The sequence below is a fragment of the Pteropus medius genome, unplaced genomic scaffold (assembly GCF_902729225.1).
Source record: "Pteropus medius unplaced genomic scaffold, Ma_sr-lr_union100, whole genome shotgun sequence".
Taxonomy (NCBI): Eukaryota; Metazoa; Chordata; class Mammalia; order Chiroptera; family Pteropodidae; genus Pteropus; species Pteropus medius.
Window position 1 is genome coordinate 2,061,201 of NW_024349125.1, and position 26,388 is coordinate 2,087,588.

Below are 26,388 nucleotides of genomic sequence, written 5' to 3' on the forward strand. Positions count from 1 at the left end.
CTGTAGTAATGTGGAATCACCTCTCCAGCCATCTTGCCACCCCATGGTTCTCTCAGCCATGATGAGCCCTTCTGGTTTTTCAGGGACAGCAGTTTATACTACCACATAGCATCACTAACAATGTCTCAGATTATCTCCCACCTCACTCCTTGGGTCCCTCTGGTTATTGTGTTCCTTGGCTGCCAGAGCTCCCCACTCTGCTTCTGTCCTCCAGAGAGGAATACCTTGGGCAGAGGACCCCTACTTACTGTAACTGATGGAATCACTCCTGCCTGAGATCATGCTCTGGGCCTGAGAGGAGGCTATTGTGAGGGTGATTTTAAATTTCAGAATGTGTCTGGGGACAGGTGGAGCTGACATTTGCTATAGCACCAGAGAACTAACCAAGACAGGAATGAGGAAGTTAATGTAGGATACACACCCCTGAGAGCACGACAACCAAGTTTATTAAGCATTATCTTGTTTTCATTGCATGTCTCTAATTAAACATGTTTTTGAAATAAAAGAAAAACTCAATTCATACAAAGAGGAAAAGTTTAGTTCAATTTATCTTCAAACCATATTGTTAATAAGTTCTTTTTTATAATAATTGCTTTATTTCTGTATTTGGTTGCATTTCTGTCTTCACACAAAGGGGGACAGGAAGAAAATATCGTACAACTCTGTTTTTCCAAAATGACCTTTCCCATCAAGGTCATCGCCCTTGGCAAGCTTAGATAAAACATTCGGATTTTAAAATAAGGAAAAATGTGGAAATAAATTATACTACATGTGGAAATAAATTATACTACATGGATCTTTGAAACCGAGAGAGTGCTAATTCTAAGAGCCTTTTATGTTAAATAACCTGAGCTTCATATCCCATTGGCGGTCATCCTGTCATCTGTGTAGGGAAGATTGAGTTGGATAATAACTTCCATTAGCATGAGGGAGGTTTTTGCATGTAAATCCCCTCACAGATAGGAGAGCAAATAGAGTGAACATAACATGGGTGTTAGTTTTTTTTCCTAGAAAAGTGCCCTTGGTGGCTTGTTATCTTTGAAGTGGATGAGGCAGGCAGGAAGCTCTCAGCCCACCTTATTTATTTATCTGTTTTTCCTTCTCCTCAGGATTGTCCAGCATCCTCAGCCTTTCCTCCAGTCTCTGCTTCCATTCTTCTCTGAGCCTGAGAAGAAGAAATAACACACATGGTTTAGTGCCTTAGCCTCCACATTTGTCAGTCCAGTGAAATTTTCTTTTCCTTTAAAGCATATTTTAAGGAGAAAAACAATTTTTATAAATTAGTTTTATAAAATTAGTTTTATTATGAAGAGAAAAGTCAATAGACAAGTGAGCAGTTTATGGATATGTAGTTTACCCTCAAAACTTATTTCTTCCTAAATTGATATGTGGATTCAATGTAATCTCAATCAAAATCTCTGCAGGACTTTTCTGTTGGTATGGACAAGCTGATTCTAAATTTAACATGGAAAGGCAAAGAAATAGATTAGCTAAAATAATTGTGAAGAAGAAAGTTAAAGAACTCACACTGTGTGATTTTGAGACTTAATATAGAGCTACCACCATCAAGATATCAAGGTATTAGTGAAGAAACAGGCAAATAGATCAATGGAATAGATTAATAAATAAATATACATGGCCATTTGATTGTGACAAGGAGCAAAGGCAACTCAATGGAGGAAAACATATTTGTTGGTTTTTTTCAACAATAGTGTTAAGACATCATACATCCATATTCAAAAAATGGGCTTTGATCTACACCCTGCATCATAGATGTAGTTTAAAACGTAGGACTAAGGCTTCTTGGAAAAAATCGTGTCTTCATTATTTCCTTTGGGATAAGAAAAAAATTCTTATATATAACACAAAAGGCATAATTTATAAAAGAAGTGAAAATTTGGGACATAAATTTGCTCTGTGAAAGACACTGTAAAGAGAATAAAAGATAAGTCATAGAGAGAAAATATTTGTAAATCACATATCTGTTAAGAGATTTGTTTCCAGAATATATAAAATTTCAAACTCAATGAAAAGAAAATAAACAATTCAATATAAAACAGGCAAAAAATTTGAATAGACGTTTTACCAAAGAAGTTGTATGGATGGCAAAAAAGCACATAAAAGATGCTCAACATAATTAGGAAAATGCAAATTAAATCACAATGAGGTACCTTCACCTCATAAAATAACCAAAACAAATAAAAATTCAAAACCAAACACCAAAAAGAAGCAAAACAAACAAAAAGAAAAACATAAAATTAAAAAAACAACTCTCACAATGAAAGCCAAAATGAGTATTTGCAAGGATGCTGAGTAACTGGAACTCTCTCACATTGCTGTGGAAATGCAAAATGGTATAGTCACTTTGGGAAACAGTTTGGCAGTTTCTTATACAGTTAACTATGCACTTACCCTATGACCCAGTAATCTCAGTCGCAACAGAAATGCCAATTTATGTTCATACAGAAACCTGTGAATGTTTATAACAGTTTTATTTACAGTCACCAAAACCTGGAAATAATCTAAATGTCCTTTATCTTGGGGGTGAATAACAAAATTATCACATGTCCATACAACAAAATAGTACTCAACAATGAGAAAAAGTGGGCGATTGATACACCCAACAGAAATTAATCCCAAATACATTCTGCTAAGTGAAAAAAGCCAGACTCAAAAGACCACATGCTGTATAATTCATTCATGGAAAAGGCCCAGCTGGAGGGGCGGAGAACAATTTAGTGGTTGTCAGGGATTGGAAGTTGGTAGAGGAGTTAACCATCAAGAGCAGAATGAGGGAATTTTTCAGAGTAATAGAACTGTTCTATATCTTGATTACATCATTCTGAGCATTTATCAAAACTCACAGAACTGTACTCAAAAAGAAATGCATGATGCTTATAAATCAATGAAGAAGAAAATCCTTAGTCAATGGGCAGAGGATGTAAATAGGCTGTTCCATAAGAAATCCAGCTGTTTCATATACACATGAAAATGTCTCAAATTTATAATTAATTAAATTAAGTTTTAAAAAGTGAGATGCTATTTTCACCTGTCAGGTTAACAATGATTAAGAGTGACAACACAGTGTTAGCGACTGTGGAAACTGGCACTTTCATACTCAGAGTGGGAGTTTAAATTACTACAAATTCTTTGCAAGACAAAGAGGCAATAGCTATCAAACTTTAAACAACTCTTATCCTTTGACTTAACATCTTCATTTCTATGAACTTATTCCATAATATTGATCCATGTATGCAAAAATGTATGTACAAGTATTCTTATTACGACATTATTTGTGAAGCCAGAGATAATAAAAACAACCTAATTGTCTTTTAAAGTGATTGGTTAAATAAATTGTTACATCATTACAATGGAAAACACTAAAGAAGAACTGAATGTGCTATCTTCTAAGATTGACTGTTAAAAAAGCAAGGTTCAGAATAGTGAACATCGAATAGTTCCATTTTACATAAAAATATTAGATATATATTTATTTGCTTATTCAAACTGGATTGTTTGGGAGAGACACAAGAAACTGTCAATGCCAGTTTTTTTTGGAGGGCAGGCCTCGGACACTCAGTGGGAAGGAAATTCACTTCTAAATATACACTCTTTTTTGATGCTTGATTTAAAAAATATACATTTGTGTTAATTTCTCAAAAATAAGAATAACCAAAATGAAAAGATTGGATAAATGTTTTTATTAGTTTGCTAGGGCCACCATAACAAATACCACAGCTTGGATAGTTAATTTCTTAAACAACAGAAATTTATTTTCTCACAGTTCTGGATGCTGGAAGTTCAAGATCACAATGTTGGTTGGTTTGGTTTCTCCCCAAACCTCTCTCTTTGACTCGTAGATGGCCTTCTGGCTCCATCCTCAGGTGATCTTTCCTCTGTGTGTGTGTATTCCGTATGTCTCCTCATGTGTCCAATCTCCTTTTAATAAGGACACCAGTTATATTGGTGTCTCATTTTAACTAAATCGCCTCTTTTAAAGGGTCTATCTCCAAATATTGTCACATTCTGAGGTACCGGGATTTAGGACTTCCACATATGAATTTGGGAGGGAGTGGCATGATTCAATTTATAACAATGTTAAAGGAAAGTAATACATGCTATTACAGGAAAATAAGAAAATATAATAAAAAATTTTAAAAAATGGATTCAATTTTACTTTTTCACTCTTATATATAACCCTAAAATGAGTATCATAATATTTAATACCCTTTACATGTATCAGTCTATTTTCCTCAGAGATTCCCAGAGGTGAATAACTTAGAGGCTATAATAAATATTTGAAGGCTCTAGGAACCTATTACCAAATTGGCTCCAGGAAACTTACTTAAAACTCTGCTCAATTATGGGCCCAAGAAAGAAAGGAAGGAATCTGGAGTGTCAGCCTGTAGCTTAGTGGTGGTCGTTGCTTAGGCAGATTAGCAACCAAGGATTGAAAGAAAAAATATTGAGAGAAGAATTAGAGACAAGGGAGAATATTAAGATACTGATTGTAATCCTCATTCTACCTCAACTTTAAATAAAATTAAATGAAATAAACATAGTTTGCCTGTTTGAAAGGGAGATAAAACATGGAACTGCTGCTCTCCCATTAGCGGGCAGCTCCTTCACATATAGGTCCTTGCACATTTAACTTAAGAAGTGATGATTTATTGAGCCCATGTGACCTTCTATTGATATCCACCTGTGAGTAATTTTCATAGTTATGTATCTTTATTATGGTTATTAAGTATCCATTTTATATATAATTTTTAACCAACCTTTTCAACCTTGAGAATATCCAAGCTCACAAGCTTTTCTTGTTAAGCATCTCTGAAAGTTTCTGTCCAAAAGTACATGACTCTGTTACTGGAATCTTTTAAATCTCACTAACAAGGGTTGCTGCCTGTGTGTTTCATTGAACTTGAGGGACTTCTTAATATAATGGATTCTTTCATTAATTAAAGAGTCTTTAAGTCTCCCTCGGTGTAGTGGGTATAAAAGTGTGCTGCTCAGAGATCCTGCTGGCCAGTTGCTTTTTCAAAATAAAGTTTGATTGGAATACAGCTCCATCCATTTGTTGACATGTTGTCTACAGTTGCTTTCACACAGCAACTGTGAATTGAGTTGTTGCAACACAGACTGCATGACCCACAAAGTCAAAAATATTTACTGTCTGTCTTTTACAGCAAATATTTGCTGACATCCCATTTGTGTTTAGATAAGTGATGGAAAAAATCTTATTACTGCAGATTAAACTTAGAAATCTGCAGTGTCTGTAGCTATTATGTTGTGAATAGCAAAAATAAATTGTGGAAATATTCCTCCAGTAGTAGAAAACTACTACTCTTAATGATATGACCTCTTTGTTAAATTAGATAGTGATTAAGCATTTATTTGTTGTTTGACTTTGTCCAATCATGGTTGAATCATAACCATAGGTTGGGCGCAAGTAGAAGTGGTTGGCAAAAACCACTAGTAGCGTACTTTGAGAATAGTTTTCTATATAAAATTTATAATAAACAACATTGGATATTTTCTTATTATTTGTAAATTATGTTACACATACTTTATAATAAACATATGTATGTATATATTGTATATGTACGCATTTTTTCCCCAGAGATCCAGTTGTTAAACATTTATTGGCCTACTGCAACACCCTCCCCATTTTTCTCTCACTGGTGCTTTCCCCAATAAATATCATATCCATCTAATTTTGCCTTGCCCTCTGCTTATTGGAGGACCAAATTAACACATTGGAATAATGAATTTATTCTAGGAACAGAATTTAGAAATCTGGGGTTTATGACACATTTATTTATTTATTATAGTGGCTGTATTACTATTTATTGCCAGATGATGAAGGATTCAGGATCCCATTTACCCAAGTTCCCTTTAAATCATTTTCATGAATATTTACACTGTTTGCTGCACCTTTTTGGTCAATATCTTTAATCATCATGTTGTTTTCACTTATCTTTGGGTTCTCAGTAAGCTGATAAATACAAGTGCATATATGGACGGGCCTTTTATTTTGTAGTAAGAAAGGTCAAAGTGAGAAAGATAATGCTTAAAATTTGGTGTATAGACTCAGATGTGTAGTAGAGGAGCAATGCAACTGGCATTAAATCTTGAAGAGAATATTTTTTCCTTAAGCCTAGAAATATTGATCTTACTTTTCAAATGGAGACCAAATAATGTTTACTATTTAATGTTATAGATTCATCTGATTTTTGGAAGAGTTATAGTTAATATCTAGGAAAACAGATTCTCCTTGGTAAGTGTGAGTTTGACTAGAAAGTAGAATAGTGTTCATGAGATTTTTGAACTACAATCATAATGTCCTTAATGAGAACCAGTGAAGATCAACTGGACACTTAATTAGATTTTTTCTATTATATGCTAAGCTTTAAATATATTGTGTCAATTTGGGTCCTCCAAGAAGCAGATTTGGTTGACTCACTCATTAAATAAAGGGTGAAGGGAACTGAAGTGGTAAGGGAGAGTCTTCAGATTTCTATGCTGGTATGATACCTGTGAAAGGAGAGAAGGAAGGAAGGAATGTACAGTTCTGAGAGAGCTTGGACTGGGTTGCTGGGGTGTCCTTAAGCAGAAGTCATCCACCAGAGGAGTCCTATCATGCAAGAATTGCCCAAGACTAGTTACCTCTGCCATGCCCAGTCATTGGCTAGGAACAGTTGGGTGTAAGGGTGGCCTCAGCTCAAATGCAATGGTGATCCAGAAAGGTGGCAGCTAGAGCTTTCATCAGCTATGTTCCCCATTGAAAGTTACCTAGAAGAAGCTCTGAGTAGAGCACTTCTGTAGCTATTCCAATACATAAAGAAGAGTAGTAAAATAATAATCCCTATCATCAAATAATTTAGTTTATTGAGTTCTTGATCTCTCATTTCAGATCTCAATACACCAATTGTAGTCTCTGCACTGTTTTAATATGAAAGAGCAGATGATGATTTTGCCACTCTTATGAACATGTCTTTATAGTGGTTTTTCCTTAGTGAGGAGAGATGGATCTGATCTTGGTTTCCTTGTGACCTGCGGCTCATTGGCTGGATCTCTGGTCATGGGGCAGATCATGTCATCAATCAACACAAGCTGGCTACCTTGGTAAACTGATCAGACCAACTCATTTTACCAGCCACTTTCTTTAACCCCTCGGTTTGAATGAAGAATCTAAGTAAACTTTTTCTCCCTGTCATTTTTTGTAGACTATATATCATTTGATAAAAGTTTGAAATATAATGATTTCATATGACTAGGAGCTTATGAGTTGAATATTTTGTTACCTGCAGCTGTAAGCATACGGATTGACACAGTTGGTAAGCAGGATTCTGAACAGAAGGAGGTGAGGAGTGGTCTTAAGTAGAGGCTTGATAAATCCCTCTCCCCATGCAAGTCCCCTGGATTTAATGTCTACCTGACACTGTGAGTTATGCTAAATTCTGATGAGTATTTTGAATACCATACTTCTTGCATTAAACATTATTTTTCATATAAGCACTGTATGTTTCTCAGTTATAGTTATAGGCTAGTCATTTAGATTTAAGCGTCCATACAATTTATCAATTAAACTGAGATACTTTTGAAAATAAAGGGGAGTGCAAACCATAAATATAACAGAATGATAGGTGTATATCTGTCTCAACAAACCAGGTTTGGTCATCATACCTATGCTGCATTTGACTTTTCAAATTCCCTCAATCAGTTATTTGCATACAGTTTTTCAACTCTCCAGGGGACAAATTCTACCCATGTTGTGCGGCTTCTTTCTAGTTGGACAAAAGAGAATCGGGGGTTTCCACTTTGCCTTGTGATCTCACCTCCAGGGCCTCTGCCAGATACATCAATTACCAGGGTAAATGGATTCTCTGCAGCTCTGGCCACATTCCTCAGTCAGTTAACATGCAGGCATGTATTAATGAGCATGTCCATGGCAAAACACCTGTTTCCATTCCACCCAGTTTTGGCACAATTCTTTGCTGGTCAGTCCAACAAAGGGAGAGGAATGTAATGCAATACTGACTTTGTTCTATCAGCAAAGGGGTTGGTAGAAAACTTTGAGGTTTTTGTCTTCCACTGTTCACTTAGAACATTCTTGATTGCACTTTAAATTGAATTTCCCTTGTATAAATGGAGGGTAGACTTAAAAATGGTGTGTGTCAGGAGCATACAGTTTGGGGAGACACAGCCCATGGGGCTGGAATAGGGACTTTGGAGTATATAACATTCCTTGATTTCTAAGTGTACACTGAAAGATCATTCTATTAGGATAGCATTTCAAACTGCTCAGACCAGCAGGATTAAAACAAATGTCCCAACATTCTAGTTTTGTTTAGTTTGAAAACATATTCTTTTTGTGCAACCTGATTCATCTAGGATAATGTGGGTATGTTTTTTTGTTTTGTTTTTGTTTTATAGCAAAAATAATGACAAAATCACTAGCTTGTCATTCAATGCTTACCAAATTAAGATTTTTGGGTTTTTTATTCACAGTTTCTAAGGGTAACAGGTCTGGTAAGTGAGTCTCAAGAATAGAGAAGGGGACCACAGGAAGCTGCCCCTATTCCCTTGCTTCTTAGACCTTCCTCTGCTCCAAGCAATGCAGTAGCTCTGTGCATGTCTTCAAATTTTAATTTGGGGGACATAATGGTAAAATGTTTTGTGATGAGCATATTTTGAAGATTTATTCTTTTAGCTAGAGAAGGAGGAGTAAACTGCCCCATACTTTGAAAGGGGTCATTTCTGTGGCACATTGGAGCCTGGAGAATTAATGTATTCATTTTATGGACCATTTGCAAGGTTGTGTTTTCTATAACTCCCCCACTGTTGCCCCAATTACAAAGTGGCAGAATATTGTTGTAGAAACTTTTGACAAAAAAAAGGAACAAGACATTTACACACACACACACACACACACACCTGCCATCCCACCAGTCAATAATAACCACTCTTAATATCTTAGTGTATTTTCTTCTAATCTTTTCCCTATACATACAAATAGACTGCGTGTGAGTGTGTGAGTGTGTGTGTGTGTGTGTATTGACAAAAATCAGATCATATTGCAAATTTTGCTTTTAATATCACACCTCAGGGCTTCTGGAAGGGAAGATGCAATATAGGGTTCTTACTAGGATCTGGTTCCCAGTGGAATTGAGGGGAGGAATATGGCAGGGACCATACAACTGACTCTCTTCGCTCTCCTGGAATCTCTAGGACTAGATGCTCTAACATGAGACTCTTCTAGCATATAGAAAAGCCTGGTTTTGCTTGCTGGATGAACAGAAATGTAGGTGGAAGGGTGGCAGAGTTCATCCCTAGGTATGGAGAGAGGCTATTTCCCCTCAGGGGCTTAAGAAAGGTTTTTGTACATTAATGTGGTTTCAACACACGTGAACCAACATTACATATGCTTTCAGCTCAGCATGGTCAGAAACATGGAGGCATGATGCCTTGCTGACCAACAGAACACTGAGCTGTCACTTTACCTGTGAGTGGGCATCTTGACAAAAAGATAGCCTGACTGGGCTGTCCCATTTTAGGGACAGAGAACTCAAATAGTCCCAGAAAAATTGAGCTGATCCATCTGCTCCAAGGTTCTGCATATGTGAGGGCAGGTGCTTGCCCTTTTATTCAAGCAATGTTGACACATGTGACACGTCTTCTCACATAAGTAAATGTTCTCCTCTGAGCAGATTCCTTTGGCTAGAACAATCAGTTCACTTGCCAATGAGGAAAAGACCACATTATCCTTCACCCAAGAATCTTAATATGTATCATCTCAGATGTGGAATCTTTTACATTTACGTGTAAATGTTGACCTAACTCTGAAATTTAGTGTAACTCATATGCCTAGGATTGAGACAGAGGGAGAATAGAGAAGAGATTTTTTTTTAGTTTGTCAAAATATAAATACCACAACCTCTTTTTGTTTATATATAAAAAAGGCTCATCCTTATCTATAAGTTGTTGATTCTCAATCATGGTGACTTTGCCTTCCAGGGAACATTTATTAATGTCAGGTGATATTTTGGTTGTCACAGTAGGGGAGGGGAGTCCTACTGGCATCTAATATTTTAAGCCCCCCACAACAAAGAATTATTTAGCCCTAAATGTCAATAATGCAGAGGTTGAGAAACTCTAGTATAGATGGTGGCAAGACTGAATGAGTAGATAAATTAATCATGTCTTTAATTTTCTATATTTTATGATATTTTGGCATCTTAAAAATCTTGCTGGCCACAGATTTCTGCCTTTCCCATAGCTTTCCCTTTCTTAGAAATAGCAAAAGGCTGCTAGCATCTAAACCAATCACATACCTGTGGCCCCAACCACCTCCTTATCTAATTCTCACAAATGAAGTCATATTTCCCTTGTCTTATAATCACCCCAGGGCTAGGTACCAGGCAACTAGAGACCACATCTATAGACTAGAGCCCTCTGGAATTATTCAAAGTAGCCAATCCTGAGCTGTTTACCCTATCCGCCTTACCTTACCCATGGAAACCCCAGTAAAGGCATTGGCTTAGACTTTCCCTTGCTCCTGTCTTCTGACAAACAGATGTTTTGTGATAAGCATGTTTTGAGCAACTTCTGACCACTTGACCAAAACCTGGTGCTTCCCCTGTGGACCAGCATGGCATGTGGTGACACTCCTCTTTGAGATCTGTGAGTATACTTCTTTTTCCAAACCTCATTCTTCTTTCTTCTTGTGGCTGCAGTGACTTTATCTTACCATACCCAACATTCACATTTTTAGAACAGTGGGTAATGAAAATGATTCAATCTCTCCATCTTCACAACTGGTCTATTTCTGGGGAAATTTGTACAAAAGTAGTACAGAAACAATCCACATACTTTCTCAAGGCGCTCTTTCCCTGACGATTTTCCTCCAGTTCCCTGTAACAAGTCTGTTTGCTAATTTCTTTTTCCCAGAAGCTTTTGAGCTCACGACAAGTTTCACAGCAGAAGACTTCCCGACGGAGGTATTGATTATTCATCCCCTAAACAAAAATAAAAAGAAAAACATCAAGTCCCAGCCCTTCAAATAAAGCCACTCTAATTTTTGGAGTGGTGAAAGATGAATTTGGACATAGGAAGAAGAAATGACATAGATGATAGAAGTTCTGTTCATCGCTCTGGTGAACAAATCAGAGTTGTGACAGAAACAAGGAGCAAACAGTATGGAAAAATTGCCTGAGATCTAGATAAACAAGCCCTACGACTACGGAGAAATCTAAGAAATCACCCTGCAATAGTAGAAGGTAGGATGGGGTGAGGACGTGAGGCTGCCTGGTCTCAAGTGGCTGAGTGGGACAGAGGTTGCGGAAGCAGCAGCCAGCAGCTTCGGATACCTCTTAATGGGGCCATGTACACGAATGGACTTTAGTGGTGACAGACCTGCTCGCTATGAGAACAAGTGATGGTTCAACTGCACAGGGGACACCAGGGAATTACAAAGGGACACTGATTGTTGGAGTGAAGGCCGGAGGCGAGACCCACTCTGTACAAAAGTGCCAGCGGTATCCATTGTTCCTCTGTTGAGTCCACCCCCCTCCCAGTGTGTGGACTCAGTGCTGTCATAGCTGAGACATCAACAAACTGGATAACAGAGGTCAATCTGCCCAGAGGATTCCCTGAAACTCCACCAACCCCAACTCGGGGCCTTACCCAAGCCACATTCAGGTGTATTCTGGACAAGTCAGGTGCTCCTAGCTGAGCAGCACCTAGACTCACACTGGTGGCAGCTGGTCTCAAATTCTGGTGTGGCCTTTTGAGGCAACTATAAGCACAGCATCTGTGGATTCCTGGCTGAATCTTAACAGGTGGCACTGGAGAGGCACAGGCTTGGGCTAAATTTGGCCTGCAGCTGAACCCCTCTCAAGACTGTGCCACTGGACACCTACTACACAAATCCACACTAATAAGACTGGGAGACTTAGGAGCTTTGATTAGTACGTAGAAACAGACACAGAAAGGCAGCCAAAATGGGGAGACAAAGAAGCAGAAACCATATGAGAGAACAGAACAGAGATCCAGAAATAATGGAGTCAAGTAATCTAACAGATACAGAGCTCAAAATACTGGTTATAAAGATGCTAAGTGAATTTAGGAGAAGTGTAGATGAATTCAGGGAGAACTTTAACAAAGAGATAAAAAACAAAAATGGAAATGGAAATTACAAAAGAGAACCAGTCAGAAATGAGGAACACATTATCTGAGATGAGAAGTATATTAAATGGAAGAAATAGAGTCAATAAAGAGGATCAAATAACCTATGAGGATGGGAAAGCCAAGGACATTCAATCAGAATGGCAATAAAAAAGAAGCCAAGACTATAATAATAATTTAAGGAGCCTATGGGACACCATTAAAGGTAAAAATATCTGTGCCATAGGGGTACTAGAAAAAAAAAGCAAGATGTCGAAGATCTATTTGAAGAAATAATGATGGAAAACCCTAACCTGGTGAAGGAAATATTCATACAACCCCTGGAAGCTCAGAGAGTCTCAACAAAGATGAGCATGAAGAGATCACACCAAGACACATCATAATTAAAATGCCAAAGGTTAAATACAAAGAGAGAATCTTAAAAGCAGCAAGAGAAAAGCAGTTAGTTACCTACAAGGAAGCACCCATAAGACTGGCAGCTGATTTCTCAAAAGAAACTTTGCAGGATAGAAGGGCCTGGCACAAAATATTCAAAGTGATGAAACTCAGAATCTACAACCAAGAATATTTTATTCAGCAAAGCTATAATTTAGAGTCGAAGGACAGATAAAGGTCTTCCCAGACAAAAATAAGCTAAAGGAATTTATCACCACCAAACCAGTATTACAGGAAATGTTGGAGGGACTTTTTTAAGAAAAGAAAATATGTATCAAAAACAGGAATAAAGAATGGTAATAACTACATATCTATCAACACGTACCTCAAATGGAAAAGAATTAAGTGCTCCAACCAAAAGATGAGTGACTGAGTGGATAAGAAAACAAGACCCCTATGTATGCTGCCTACAAGAGACTCACTTCAGATTAAAACACACACAGATACTAAAAGGAAAGGAATGGAAAAAAATATTGTTTGATGGACCTAAAGGATATTGCATTGAATGAAATGGATTGGATAGAGAGAGACAAATATCGCATGATTACATATACATGTGGAATCTGAAGAACAAAATCAACAACAAAAACAACAAAAGTGGAAATAAACTCATAGATACAGAAAATATTTAGAGAGATACTTGATGAGAGGGTGGTTGGGATGACAAAAAAAAGGCAAAGGGATTAAGAGATACAAATGGATAGTAGCAGAATGAACATGGAAATGTAGTGTGTACATAAGAAGAAGAAATGTAGGGAAGATGGTTAATAATGTAATAAATATGTAGGGAGAAGAAGGGCACTAGATTTAGTAGGGCAAGCACTCTGCATGTTATGTGGATCTCTGATCACTATACTATACAACTGTAACTGGTATAATATAGTATGCCAACTATAATTTTTAAAAACTCATTGAATTGTACAATGTAAATACAAGCAACTAATTGTCTATGATATTTCAATAAAGATGAAAAAATGATGAATTTGAATTTAGACTCTTTCACTTACTTTTTTTTTGATGACTGTAGACAAATCACAGTCACTATGAGTCTGTTTCCTCAACTATAATTGAGAATAATAATGGTTATATCAGAAAATATTGTGAAAATTTTTTAAATGAACAAAAAATAAAAAGGATTCTAGTAAACCTTCCAGATCATCTGATTATTCAAAGGCCTGTCCCTTTCGTTGTCTTTGAGTTAGTTTACAACTCTGTAAATATAAAAAAATATGGTAATGCAGATGATTCTTGAATATAGAATTTCAAATAAATTTTGTCTAGGGAGTGCAATTGATATCCTTGTGGCTATCAACCAATTTTTTCACGTACTTGTAAATTCTTCTCAGTACTCTTTTTTAAAAAAGTTTCATTGAAATATAATAGACAATTAGTTGATCATATTTAAAGTACACAAGTTAATGATTTTTTTCTATTATAGTTGGCATGCAATAAATATATTAGTTTCAGTTGTACAGCGTAGTGATTAGAGATTTATATAACTCACAAAGTGATTATCCCACTAAATCTAGTACTCCTCATTCCCTTTACATATTTGTTATGACATCTTTGACTATTTTCCTCATGCTACACTTTATATCTCCATGACTATTTTGTATCTATCTATTTGCACTTCTTAATCCCTTTGCCCATTTTCACCATTCTCCCCAAGCCCCGCTCATCTAGTGGCCCTCAAAATATTCTCTGTATCAATGAGTTTGTTCAATTTTTGTTATCGTTTATTTTGTTCTTTAGATTCCACACGTAAGTGAAATCATGTAGCATTTCTCTTTATCTGACTTAACTTCATTCAGCACAATACCTTCTAAGTCCATCAAGGCAATATCTTTTTCCATCCCCTGCTTTTTGTCTGTGTGTGTCTTTTAATCTGAAGTGAGTCACTTGTAGGCAGCATACACAGATGCTAGCTTATATTTGCCTCAGGAGGCCATGCCCAAAACCAAGCAAGCTGCTCAGCTTGTGGCACAGGACACCCCGAGGACACAACTTGATGTGGCTTGAGTAGGGCCAGAGTTGAGGGAGGCGAAGGTTCAGGGAATGCTCTGAGCAGAACAACCTATTATCCAGTTTGATGATATCTCAGCTATGGCGGTGCTGCATCTGCACACTGGGAGCTAGGAGGGCTCAACAGAGGAACAAAGAATACCACCAGCACTTCTGCCTAGGAGAAAGCTTCACCTTGGCTCCTCGCTCCAACAACTCAGTGTCCCTCTGTATGTCTCTGGAGTCCCTCGAGCAGCTGACCCGGCACTGGTGCTCAGAGCTAGCTAGTCCCTCACCGCGAAAGTCTGGTCATGGACACGGCCCCTTGAAAAGGAATATTTATAGCTGCAAGCTGCAGCTGCTATAGTCTCTGACTCACTCCGCTGCTCTGGACCAGGCAGCCTTGTATCTTTGCCCCCTCCTACCTCTTTCCATTGCAGGGTGGTTTCTTATTTTTCTTCCTAGTTGTAGAGCTTTTGTTCATCTAGACCCCAGGCAACTCTGCTTGCTGTTTGCTGCATGTTTCTGTCACAACTTTGGTGTCGTCACAAGAGAAGATGTACAAAGCCTCTGTTATCTACGCCATTTTGCCCAGCCCTCCATTTCAGTATTCTTGATTGCTGATATATGTGTGTTATTTTCAAGTTCTCTTTTGAATTCGTTGTTATATCTTACTAGTTTTCTCATTTATTATTATAAATAAAATTTATTCATTATTATAAATAAAATAAATAATAATTTATTTTTATTATTATTTACAATTATTTACTATTAAGTTCGATAAAATATTTGATGCATGTTTATTTTATATTTGTATTAGAGTCATGATTTTAACTTTCTTAAAAATTATATCCTTTAACAGTTACTTCACAGCTTTGTGTGTGTGTAAAATGGATGGTATCTACAAATAGCAAATAGCATTCAATAACAGTTATACTTTCTTAACTTCCTCACAGAATAACAATAACCTCTGTGGTTTATTGAGCATATATTGTGGATAGGCATTTTATACACAGTTGCATTTGATCCTCACTATAACTCAGAGATGGATGATTTCACACTCATTGTTCAGATGCGGAAATGGAGAGAAGTTGCTTATAGCTTCATAACTGAACATGAAAAAGTGAGAATTTGAACCTAGGTCTTTACATTTTCGAAGAGGATGTTCTTTCCTCTGTAGATATTCATCATAAGAAATAACCTTTGTATTTGAAAATGGTCATGTCCAGAGCAAGCTCATTTGGCATCTGGGTGTGTGTATCCCATGAAGGTACACATGTTTAATAAGTAAAAAGTTTACTTTTTACCTGAACACTGACCATTTTCCTGGTAAACAGGTACATACAAAGGACTGTAAAACAGATCCCTCTCTGCCTCCTGGTGAGCACCTGCTCAAAGAGCTTCAGCCCTGGCTGGAGATTGGAAAGGAAATGGACTTTCACACCCTCACTCCAATGTCCCAGTGATCCCATGTAACCTAGATTTCCCTGGGCAGCCAGAAGATTGGGGGAGGAAGAGGACTTTAGAAAAAGAGATATAAATAACAGTTATTTATTATTTTATACTTATCTCATAGAATAGTAATTTTATATTATAAAATAATACCTTATGGAATAATATGTAATATAGAACATGTAATTTATAAAATAGAATGATTTATAATATAGAATAACAGGATACTTTATAGTTTACATTATTTTTATAATAACAGACTGAAACCTGTATCACAGAGGAGGCAAGACCTTCTCATTTGGTGGGATATGTAAATGCCCTGAGTAGGAAGAGCTTGGTTTCCTGGAACTGAAAGCAGCTTTGGGTATTCTATAAAGATTTTTTTTAAAAAAAAACTTCTCTTATTTTTTCTTCTAGACCCATTTTTTTAAATTATTATTTTATATTATTTCCATATACACAGCGCAATGGTTCAACACTTATATAATTTATGAAGTGATCTCCTGATTACCATTCATCTGGCACTACACACAGCCATTACAATAATATTGACTATATTCTGTATGTTGAACTCTACATCCCTGTGACTGTTTTGTAACTACTAATTTGTACTTCTTCATCCCTTCATCTTTTTTCACCCAGTCCCCCAACCTCCACTCCCTGGCAACCACCAATTTATTTTCTGTATTTGTGAGTCCTTTTTTGTTTAGTTTGTTCATTTCTTTTGTTCCTTAGATTAGGCATATAAGTGAAATCATATGTTATTTATATTTCGGTCTGACTTATTTCACTTAGCATAATACCCTCTAGGTCTATCCATGTCATTGCAAATAGTAAGATTTCATTTTTTATGGCTGAGTAATATTCCATTGTAAATATGTCCCATAACTTTTTATGCAATTGTCTATTGATGGAAACTTAGGTTGCTTCCATATTTTGACTATTGTGAATAATGCTGCCATGAACATAGGGGTGCATAGATCTTTATGAACTAGTGTTTTTGTTTTCTTTAGATAAATACCCAAAGTGTGATTGCTAGTTCAAAAGATAGTTTTATTTTTAAGTTTTTGAAGAACCTCCAAACTATTTTCCATTTTGGCTATACCAATTTGCAATCCCATCAACAGTATACAAGGGTTCCCTTTTCTCCACATCCTCACTAACACTTGTTGTTTTCGATGTATTGATAATAGCCAGTCTGATAGGTGTGAGGTGATATCTCATTGTGATTTTAATTTGCATTTCTCTGATGATTAGTGATCTTGAACATTTTTTCATATTAGACCCATCTTCTAATCATCTTGTCATTTCTGTAGCCAGGAGCATGTGAGAGGGCGTTTGGTGATGTGGGGGAGGGTGGGGATGATAGCAGATGGATGAGTGGAGAGAAGGGAGAGAGGATATCCCTGAGTGCTTATATCTGCCAGGGACTCTATTGGTAATTCTCACTTGTTGTCACACTTAGATACTTGAGAGCCACTGTTCTCTTATTTTGCCAATAAAGGGGTTGATTTCTTTTTTTAACTGAGATATATTGGGAATACATATTGTGTAAATTTAAGGTATACAACATATTGATTTGATAAATTTATATATTGTAATATGATTGCCACTGTAGTGATAGCATCTCTATCACATCACATAATTATCATTTTTTTTTAATGGTGGGAATAAATTAGATCTAGTCTCAGCAAGTTTGATGATTACAATACAGCATTATCTATATTCACTATACTGTGCATTAGATTTCCAGGTTATTTATCTACTAGTGGCAACTTTGTATCCTTAAACAACATCTCTCCTAGTTTTCCAATTTCTAGCCCCTGATGATCACCATTTTAGTTTCTGTTTTTACAGATTCAGCTTTTTTAGATTCCATATATAAGTGATACCATACAGTATTTGTCTTTCTCTATTTGACTTGTCTCATTTAGCATAATGTCCTCAAAGTCCGTCCATGTTGTTGTAAATGGCAGGATTTCTTCTTTTTCATGGTTGAATAATATTCCTTCCATTTGATTATCTCTCTGTCTATTATCTATCTATCTATCTATCTATCTATCTATCTATCTATCTATCTATCTATCATCACATCTTTTTTACACATATATCACAATGAAATATCACCTCATATCTGTTAGAATAGCTATTATGAAAAAAATAAGAAATAACAAATGTTGGCTAGGATGTGGAGAAAAGAGAACCCTTGTACACTGTTGGTGGGAATGTAAATTGGCTCAGCTACTATAAAAAACAGTATGGAAGTTCCTCAAAAAATTAAAAATAGATCTACCATAAGATTCATCAATTCCACTCTGGGTATATACACAAAGGAACTGAAAACAGGATATTGAAGAGATATCTGCACTCCCAGGTTTATAACAGCATTATTCACAATAGCCAATATATGGAAACAACCTGAGTCCATTAACGGATAAATGGATAAGGAAATTGATTTCTGAGATGTGAATTGACCTTGCCAAGGTCACACAGCTTGAGAGTGGTGCAGCTATCAGAATCCAGAGCCAGAACTCTCCCAGCTGCACCCGCCCGCGCTCCTGGAAAGGAGGAAGTTTGACTTTGGTGCCATCTCCACATTGGGGGTGCTCAAAAGTCCTTCTCTTTCCTGTGGCTGATAGATGCTGAGGCGTTTGTGACTTAGCAGTATAAAGTTTCTTGAAGAGAGAGAACAGGTCTTATTTTGTTGCTATTTTTAATATCTTAAAGCTTAGTTGCTTAGTTATTCTTCATTAAATTAAATTAAATTAAATTAAATTAAATTAAATTAAATTGCCTCCTTCCAAGTTAATTTTCTCATAAAAAGAGATGGCCTGGAAATGGTCCCTCTGGAATATCTCAGACACTAGAGGAATGTCTGACTGTGGGTGGCGATTGGGTGGGGAGATGGAGGTTGCTGAGTTTGTATTTCCTGGGCAAGGGAAGTGCTCAAGTCCGGCTGCTTTCTGTAGTCTTGCCTGGCTGGCACTGTCACCTGGAGCCTCTCAAGGTTCTCTCTCTGATCCCTTGCTTGAGTTCTGAGGAGGGAGCAGACCCATCCTTCAGTCTGACGAGAGCACATGCTACATCTTCTAAGGGCATGTGTTCCTTATTTTCTTTCTTAGGCTAATGGATTCAATACATAAAATTCTAATAAATTCTTGGATACTTGACATTGAAAGAGTTGTTAACAAAAGTATATATCAGATTTTATATTTCATTCCTAGAACTAGAGTATGGAATGTGTGCATACTTTTATAGCAATTAGGTTTCCCATGGATTTAAATTCAAGCTGCAGGGCTACCTAAGGCCTCTCATTTGTCTGATGTGACTTTTGCCCGTGTAAATGCTAAGTAAGGAAATAGCACTTCTTCGAACTGGGAGGAAGGTGTTAATGCAGAACTTGCAATTTAGACAAAAGGTAATGCATAATTTATTTATACCTTCTTTTATTACAAAATGCTCCTTAAAAATTTCAAGTTAATAGGTATCTGGTATTCAGAGAAGTAGTTTGATCAAATAGGTGTTCACTGATTTTTTTTTTTTTGAAATTTAGATTTAACTTTTTCTTCTAAAGAGCTTTTTCATTAAAAAAAAAAAAAGAGGCCTATGCAGGAATACAGAGAGTTCACAATATTACATGTCATTTCATATTCACCCCATTTGAGAAAGAGGTGTGATTTAAGATATGAAAGGAGGATTTATTTTAGCAGACCATATAATTGTATAATCATGAGCTAGGTTAAGAGAAATGACTGAAAGCAGGTGTTCAAATTAAATCAGGGTAAGCCCAAAGGAAACCAGGCAGCAGGCTCTGAAGAATCTGATACATGCCAGCTCTGCTTCTTGTTTGCTTTGGGTCATGAATTCAGACTCCCTCAGGGGCCAGGCAGGTATCATAAAAGAGTAAAGCTGCTAGACCTGAGTAGGGCACTGATTCCTCCTATACCAGCACTTTATAAAATGTACCCTCCTCACCATCCTGCACAAATGCTCATTCTGTCACCTGGTAGTTCTACCTCTACAGGTGCCAGGGGACATGGCTATCATTTCATTTTCTCTCAGGTGGACTTTGTCACCTGAAGTGAAAATACTTTAAGGAATGATGTTCCTAGGTCCAGTTGCTAAGATAACTACAAATGACTGTAGTCCTGAAACACTTTGATGGGTTTCCTCCCATCTCACCTTCCAGGTGCATTAGGCAGAGATTAAAATGAGCTTTCTTCCCCTTTCCTCCTTCACAGATCAAAGAGGAGCTTTATGTGAAAGTGCTTCTCCAGAGTTTAGCACCTCTTCAGAAAACATTTTTTTAATATCTCCTCTGAAATTCAGTCGGGCTATTTGAATTTAAGTCTTGAGTCTCTCTCCACAGTTGTCCCTCCAATTACTATCCTCCAAAGCCACCTAATGTGTTGCCCATAGTATGATATTTGGCTCTTAAGAAAAGATGCAGATGAAATAAAAGGCCACCTGGGGCAGTATGGGAAACTTATGTATTCATTCTAAAACTTAAATTTTTGATATAAAAATAGATTTTTCTGAGAATGAGATTAGCATCCAAAGGGCTTAACATAATATGTGGACCATAGTAAACACTCATCATCATCGTCATCATCATCATCGTCGTCGTCGTCGTCGTCACAATCATCTATATTTATAGCAAACTGTATTGAGTACAGTTTCAAATGTTTTTTAATCCTCAACATATTGTGATAGTTTTTATTATTCTTATATTTGTGGGTAAGGAAGTAAGTCTGCGAAGTTAACTGACTTTCCCTCAGTCTCAGAGCTAACAGCGGGGAGGACCAGGAATCTAACCCAGACCTACTGATTTTATAGTCCCTGGTCTGTTCACTCATTTACGCTGATGTGAGACATAAGTAACAGTGAGCAATGAATTATGCTCTGCATTTGCTAGTGAGATGTTGAAAATTATCTCACTTAATAATATCAGTAGCTCTGGGAAGTAGGTCTTATTATTTCTCCAGTTACCAGACAAAAAGCCAGGTTTAGAAGATTTAAGCTCGTGTCAAAAATCACTGAACCAGTAAATGCTGGTGCTGAGCTCTGAAGCTATGCTATTTGATTCCAAAGTTTCTGTCATAGCTTCCCACAGTTTGAACCACTTTCCCCACTTGTTTAGGGAAAAGTTCACCTACCCTAGAAAAAATAATAGCTAATTAGTGTTTGCCATCAGAAAATATAACTAACCCCAAAGCTCTGCCAGGGATTGTACCCAGATACAATTGACATTTTCAATGCTGAGAGTCTCTGTTAGTCTCGTCTGGAGGCCTTGGTCGCTAGATCAGACAGTAGCCTTGTGTAAGAGAGGAGTCCGGGCACCTACCTGGGGATGAGGACCAGTAAGATCATAAATATTAATCTAGTTAGTTCATCTGCTCAAAAATTAAATTGCAAAATGCTGTATAGATCGATATTGAATCAATGGACAAAATTAGAATATGGACATTAGCAAGATTGTATCAATGTTAAACTTTTTGAAGTTGACAACTGTGCTGTGATTGTGGAAAGGCTGTGTTCTTAAGGAGTACACACTGAAGTATTTTGAGGTGAAGACAAATGATGAGTCAATTTATTCTCAAAAGGTTCATAAAAATATGTAGAATTATAAAGTAAATAATAAAGCAAAGAGAGTGGTGATAGGTGTATCTGGGTTAACAGTATATGAGAATTTTTAATGATTGTAACCTTTCACAATCTTGAAATCATTTTCAAATTAAATGTTTAAAAAAATAAAAATTACTTTTCTCTTCTTTCAAGATGAGAATTACTATTTACCTTGCTTCTCTCACATTTACAGTCCACAAACTTCTGTAAGTAAACCCTGACACATTTTACCTTTTAACATTGTCCCAAGTATTTTGTAATGCCAAAAAGTAAGAAAGGGCTTTAAAAATGGCTAGGGGCATTGCAAAAAGACAGAAGAACCACTTTAAAAGAGCTTCTAATAGACAACTTAAGCAGCAAAACAAATAACATGATATTAGTTACAATCCAAGAATGAACCCAAACTAATATAAATTATTGAAATAAATAAACAAGAGAGAAGGAACAACTATTCTTTTTAGAACAATTCTGATGAATAAATATAGAAGAAATCAAAGAATAAAAATTCATGACAAGAACACCACAGTAATAATTGCTGCAGGTAGCATCCATTGATGAATGATAAAATTAGAGGATAAAACTTTAAGAAGACACAAGATATTTGCATAACCTCAAAAATATCCCTCTCAAAATATTAATTATTGTGTTGGTTTTAACATACGACCACACATTTTTTGATTGCTTCCCACTCCTAGGTGGGGCTGAATTTCTCTCCCCTTCTATCTGAGTTGACTTGGTTACTGAGGGGAAAATAGTAACTTTATAATGAAGAAACAAACACCACCTTAGCCATGTGGTCAAAGTTCATATCACTTGTAATAAGCAATATTGATATCACATGCTCCCTGATATGATGTGACAGAGTAGGATATCGCCTCTGTGGTATACTTCCCCTAACTCTACAAAGGTTAGTCTATTCATGAGAAAACCGCAGACAAATTCAAATTCAAGAACATTCTACAAAATACCTGACCACTAGTCGTTAAACATATCGAGGTCACATGCCACAGGCTGAAGGAGACTAAAGAGATATGTGGACAAATTACTTGAACTAAGTCTGTTTTCTCATATTTAACATGGAACAATATGTACTTTCACAAGGTTAATGAGTTTTCCATTGTAAAATCTGTTATGGTCAATGTTTAGCACCTGACACGTAAGTGCTTAATAAAATTACGGGTTGTCTAATTTGCATCCATAATGTTGATTACCTACAAATCGAGGGCCAGAGACTCAGAAGCCTGTAGAGTCCAAATGTGTTTAGAAGGCTCTGCGAAAAATTCTAGAATACATGGCCCATTTAAAGGAGACACTGACACTTAGCTCCAGCCGATTGTTGTCAGTGGAGCGTGGTCCTGGTATTGCCAGATATTCGAGTTTTCCAAGAAAAGCTGGAAATCCTAATTTTTAAAGGTGTATAATCTTATTTTTAAATGTTAATAATGATTTTAAGACATTTTAAAGCACTATAAGGACCATGAAGATATAGGTCTGTTAGTTGAATTTATACTTTTCAGTCACCAGTTTTTGAGTTCTATGTAGACTAATGGGGAAAACCTCAGAGTTCCCCATGGATCAGGTAGCTCTGCCTTAGATTCCCGGAGAAACATACACCAGTCACATGTAGAGTTAAAAGTAAAACATTACAAAGCGAAAGCAATTCGAGTTTAGCCTCTTCTACCTCCAGGTTACTGCTAAGAGCTGTAAGTTTACATTAGTAATATCCAGGCTGTTTCATTTCATGTCTAGTCACCAGATGAGGTTGGAAGGGGACTGAGAGGCCATTAAGATCATCCTACTATTCACAGAGAAGCCCCTGGGTCTGTGTCTTCTAGCTTCATGGAAGCACAGAGAGCCTCCATGCCTGGCTAAGTTGGGATGAGGAGCCAGGTCTCCATTCTCTTTGACTTAGACCACATACTCTTATCCTATCAGCTAGAATCTAAACTATCGTGAGGACAGGGACCTTGCTTAATATGATGCCCTTTACACAAGGTGTCATAGACTTGCTTGTCCAATGGATAAAGCACCTGCGATTCCCTCATGGTGATATCATTCATCTGGTTAGTCAAAAGTGTCCAATTAATTTTGAGTTAAAAGTGATAATTTCTATAGAAAATTTTATATTCTATTCCTTATAGAAGGTAAGTTGGCTAAAAAACTTATAGAAGGTAAGTTGGCTAAAATTTAAAAATTGGCTAAAATATTATTTTTTGCCCCACTCCCAAACTTCTAGCCTAGTGGCTATTTGATATTCACTAATCAATGTTATTTTTTTCATAACAGAAAATGAGTTGTGTATTTCTTTTGAAAGAGTGAGCTCTAGCCATGGTCTGATTGCCCCAAATAGTGGTGTTTCCAGTAACTTTTTTTTTTGAAAATGGAATATGTGGAAGAAAGGCTCCTTAATCATCTCTATTTCTCTGTTGAGTGAGAATAAAATGCTTGTCCCATAGAGTGTGCATTCTAAACCAGCTGGATCATTCTGATCAATAGAGAGTAATTCCTTAGATATTCAAATGGTACGAGAGGCAGCTGTGTCTAAATGTACAAATTTAAGAGGACTGTTGGAGTGGTAGGAGAGAGTCATGAACATGGATGTCAAGGAGATCGAATACAGTCGGTACATTTGGTGCTACTGTTGAAGGAAATAAGATACTTGAGAGCAAAAGTAATGAGACAGAGTAGCATTCACTTCCCTTTTTTTCTCCCTGAATACTATAGGACAGTTCTTTTCTTTGTTTCCTATTGTTAGGATGGTTTATATATTTGGAGATGAAAATGAAAATTGTTGTATGCTATAATGTATTCAGTCATTCTCCTCAGAAAATCTCCCAAATAATTTGGTCAAGGGGTTACAAAGTTTGACACTATTAGTGAAGATTCTCCTTTAAGATTTCTTTTTTTTTAAATGTAAATGTAGTACACGTACACAGCAAAACATTCAAAAAGTACTGAAGTATATAAAATTAATAGTACAAGTATTTTTCCTCCTTTCTTGTTACTTTCAGCTACACTTCCCAAAGATATCCACTGCTAATGATGTCTTATTTATATTTCCATTTTAATGAAAGCGTATGTCTGTACATATATGTCTATATAACTTTTTTTTTGCAAGCAGGACCATGCTATACATACCGTCCTGCATTTTGCCTTTTATCACTTAAGAAAATATTTCTTTAACAGCCCACATGGATTTTCATAGCCACCACTAGTTATGGATATGTCATAATTTAATTAACTATTTTTGTATTGATAAACATTTAAATTAATTCCTATTTGGGTCTATTACAAAAAATCCAGAATGAATCATTCATTTTGTTCACATATAAAGTATATTTGTGGCACAAACTCTTAGAAGTATAATTGCAGATCAAAGGCCATGTGCCTTGAAATGTTAAAAACATAATTCCATATTGCCCTCCACAGGTATGTGAGTGTTGGAATGTTTATAGACTTAGAAAACTCTCTTCTATACAGGTACTTCCAGTCTTCATGAGGGCAGAAAAGACCAGGCTGTCAATGTATTCAGCTCTTAATGAAAAGACACAAGCATAGTTTCTGGTCTTGTACTCAGGAGAACATACCTGAATTTGTCACCCCAAGAAAGACCCTGAAAAGTAGTTGGCGCTAAAAAATTATTTGTTGAATTAATGAATAAAATTGTGGCAATGCCGATATTCAGGTATATCTCAAACAAAAAAACTCATCATTTAAACAAATAAACATAATTTCACCAGTTTTATTGCATTCTTATGCTAATAGGAAAGACACATAGTTTGTGGTAAATAAGAAAGGAATGTTCAACTTCTAACAATCAATAGATATTCTAAATGGCCTATCATAATTTCTGCTTCTATTTTCTTTGAATGATATTTGGCTTATAGTTATTTCAACCATGTTATTATTAACGTATAGTTATTTCTTAAATACATGTTTAAATGCTTTTTATTTTATGAGTTTTATTCATTTTGTTTAGAGAGTCTTTTTTTAGAATTTGGTGATTCCTCACTTCAGTCTTCTCATCTGTGAATTGAGGTGTTTGTCTTAGAGGTTCATTGAGGTTCTCTCTGACTCTAATAGTTGGAGAAATCCATCAGCATCAAGTTCAAGGAAATAGTCTGTACCTTAAACATTAGAGGGGTTTTGTATTTTAGTTATTTCACTTCCAAATGAAGCTATCTGGCTATCTTTCCTAGATGTGAAGGGTAAATACCAATAATTAGACAGGGTATTAGCAAAAGGGGGCTGTTCTTTGATAAACGAACAGTTCTATTTCTCTTCATTCTCTACAGCGAAAACATTTTTTACTGGAGTTTATATATATATATTAGGAGAACTAGTTTTATTTGCAATAACTCATTACCAATTTGGAAAAGTTATAATACCAATGGCAGTTCTTAATTTGCTAATTAACTTACATGTAAAGAGTACTAAAATTCTCTTTTAATTAAATACCATTTATAAACCTTGACTTTGTGTGAGGCTCATGCGCATATGTTATCTAAAAAGAAGCTAGACTATGGTCAATGGGTAAACTAAAACAAGAGAAAATTCTACAGTTTCATTTTCCAAGTCCCAGGTTACTTAGTCAAATAAAAACCCCAAATTAATGGTTAATTGTCTTGACCATCAGCTATCTAAGAAGCCTTCATAATTCTTGAGCCTATAATGAATGTTTCCTTAGGA

The 26,388-nt window shown here is 36.3% G+C and overlaps 1 protein-coding gene across 1 annotated transcript; it reads right to left on the bottom strand.

Annotated features, from left to right (window-relative positions):
- Positions 1-1,077: 1,077 nt before the first annotated feature.
- FAM240B (family with sequence similarity 240 member B) lies at positions 1,078-11,015 on the bottom strand. The gene is made up of 2 exons (XM_039880483.1): positions 10,873-11,015; positions 1,078-1,165 (listed from the first exon to the last, which is right to left on the bottom strand). The coding sequence occupies exons 1-2, from the start codon at positions 11,013-11,015 to the stop codon at positions 1,078-1,080; spliced, it is 231 nt and encodes a 76-aa protein (XP_039736417.1).
- Between the last annotated feature and the right edge of the window lie 15,373 nt (positions 11,016-26,388).